Genomic DNA, 2,733 nt, shown 5'->3' with positions numbered 1-2,733 from the left:
GCAGCAGCTGCTGCAGCTAGGGTTTAGGGTTTAGCAGCAGCTGCTGCAGCTAGGGTTTAGGGTTTAGGGTTTAGGGTTTAGGGTTTAGGGTTTGTGGGGCAGGTGGAGTCGGCGAGAGATTACGCCATTTCAGGGTTTGCAAAGGCGCTGCTAGATGTTGGAGACTCTTTGACCAACGCGCGGCAGCAGCTGCAGCAGCAGCTTGAGAAGCAGCAGCAGCAGCAGCAGCAGCAGCAGAGTGTGGGGCAGCTGCAGCAGTTTGTCGACGGCATATCGATGACCGAAAGTCTCTTCCACAAAACCCTAGAGAGGTTTGGGGTGCAGCAATACGACCCGGTGAGGAATTAGGGTTTAGGGTTTAGGGTTTAGGGTTTAGGGTTTAGGGTTTGGGGTTGAAGGCTCAGGGTTGGGGTTTTGGGCTTCGGCAGTGTTGTCAGCAACAGAAAACCAGCTGTGAGCTAGGGTCTTACGATTTAGGGTTTAGGGTTTAGGGTTTAGGGTTTAGGGTTTAGGGTTTGTGGGCGCAGATAGGCCAGAAGTTCGACCCTTCTCTTCATGAGGCTCTCTTCGAGATGGACGGTCCCAGCGACGTGCGCATGCAGCAAATCCTAAACCCTAAACCCTAAACCCTAAACTCTAAACCCTAACAGCATAAACCCTCAACATCTAGCGATCGATGGCATATGATCAATCTGTGGGGTTTAGGGTTTAGGGTTCAGGGTTGCGGCGCTGCGGTGAAGGCTCTAAGGTTTAGGGTTTAGGGTTTAGGGTTTAGGGTTTAGGGTTTGTGTCTGCAGAAAAAGGGCAGCGTGGCGCAGGTGGTGCAGAGGGGATACAAAATAAAGGACCGAATCCTCAGGGCAGCGAAAGTTGGCGTCGTTAAACCCTAATTTAGGGTTTAGGGTTTACGAACGCCTCCCAGTTCCCCAGCAGCAGCAGCTGTTGCAGCAGCAGCAGCAGCAATAGCAGCAGCAGCAGCAGCTGCCGCGTGGGCAGCAGCAATCTGCAGCACCATCTCATTCGTTTACTGCTTATTTATTTTATTTATTTTATTTATTTATTTTATTTATTTATTTTATTTATTTTATTTATTTTATTTGTTTATTCTGCTGCTCACTGGCTTGTTTCTTCAAACTTCGGATCTTAATTTGTTTTACACTGCGAAACCCTAAACCCTAAACCCTAAACCCTTGGCTTCAGGCCTGAAGCCCAAGCTTTAAACCCTAAACCCCCGACGCTGGTATTTGACAGCAGCAACGGCAACAAACCCTAAACCCTAGACCTTCTATAGCCAGTGCAAACCCTAAACCCTAAACCCTCGTTAGCCAGTGCAAACCCTAGAGCTTTTGCAGCCAGTGCAAACCCTAAACCGTAAACCCTCAATAGCCAGTATAAACCCTAAACCCTAGAGACTCTGCAGCCAGTGCAAACCCAAAACCCTAAACCCTCACCCGTGACACTTGGGCACTTATCTTCAGTCCCCGCCGCAAACCCTAAACCCTAGACCCATCCATACCCTAAACCCTAAACCCCAAATCCTGGAGCCAAACCCTAAACCCTAGGAGCCGAGCCGTAAACCCTCCAGACCAAACCCTAAACCCTAGAAACCCAAACTGGCCCAAAAGGCCCAACTGTAAACCCTAGACGCCAAACCCGAAAACCCTAGAGCCAAACCCTAAGCCCCGAACCCTAAACCCTAAACCCTAAACCCTAAACCCTAAACCCTAAACCCTAAACCCTAAACCCTAAACCCTCGAAAAAGCGACAACGGCAGGATTCGAACCTACGCGGGCAGAACCCAATGCCTTAGCAGGGCACCGCCTTAACCACTCGGCCACGTTGTCGGTGGCGCCTCCAAACCCTAAACCCTAAACCCTAAACCCTAAACACTAAGGTCGAAACCCTAGGCCTACGGTGTGGCGCCAGGCCTCAAACCCTAGCGCAGAGACTTAAACCCTAAACCCTAGCGCTGCGCCTGCGGCGGCCATGCAAGATGAAAACCCGAGGGTTTAGGGTTTAGGGTTTAGGCTCTCGCAGTCGCTTCTGCTATTCTACCCCACCTGTCTGGCAAACGGGGAAAGCTACAGCTAGCTGCAGTTAGCCACAATTTGCTGCTGCAGCTAGCTACAGCAGCTAGCTACAGCAGCTAGCTTCAGCAGCTAGCTGCTGCAGCTAGCTGCTGCAGCTAGCTGCGCAGCACCAGTGCAGGTTTTGAGTGTGAGGGATCCAGTGGGCGTGACACCCGCGGACCTTGGAATTAGGGTTTAGGGTTTAGGGTTTGGGGAGGGCTCAAACCCTAAACCCTTGACTTTGTGCTAAACGCACAGCTACGCACCTTTTATCGACTGGCTTTCCTCTAGCAGCGCTGTGGCTAGCTAGCTGTGGCTAGCTGCCTGTGGCTAGCTGTGGCTAGCTAGCTGTAGCTAGCTAGCTGTGGCTAGCTAGCTGTAGCGAGTTAGCTGTAGCTAGCTAGCTGTGGGTAGCTAGCTGTAGCGAGCTAGCTGTGGCCAGCTAGCTGTAGCTAGCTAGCTGTGGCTAGCTAGTTGTGGCCAGCTAGCTGTGAATATCTAGTTGGGGGTGGCTACATGTGGCTAGCCATCTGTGGCTAGCTAGCTGTTGCTAGCTGGCTGTGGGTAGCTAGCTGGGGCTAGCTGCCTGCGGCTAGCTGCGGACTGCTAGCTAGCTGTGGCTAGCTAGCCAGCCGTGGCTAGCTGGCTAGCTGTGGCTAGCTAG

At 52.1% G+C, this 2,733-nt stretch overlaps 1 protein-coding gene across 1 annotated transcript in view; it reads left to right on the top strand.

Moving 5' to 3' along the window:
- ETH_00017670 (co-chaperone GrpE, putative) overlaps nt 1-890 on the top strand; it is a gene marked incomplete at both ends in the record, with an annotated part of 1,491 nt that extends 601 nt beyond the window's left edge. The window contains 3 exons of the mRNA XM_013374552.1: nt 103-336; nt 528-590; nt 798-890. Of these exons, the coding sequence (XP_013230006.1) occupies nt 103-336; nt 528-590; nt 798-890 (390 nt within the window). The remainder of the gene's footprint in view (nt 1-102; nt 337-527; nt 591-797) is intronic.
- Nucleotides 891-2,733: the final 1,843 nt, after the last annotated feature.

This window comes from Eimeria tenella, genomic scaffold (assembly GCF_000499545.2).
Source record: "Eimeria tenella Houghton genomic scaffold, Eth_scaff212, whole genome shotgun sequence".
NCBI lineage: Eukaryota > Apicomplexa > Conoidasida > Eucoccidiorida > Eimeriidae > Eimeria > Eimeria tenella.
This window is presented reverse-complemented; position numbering and strand designations above follow the sequence as displayed.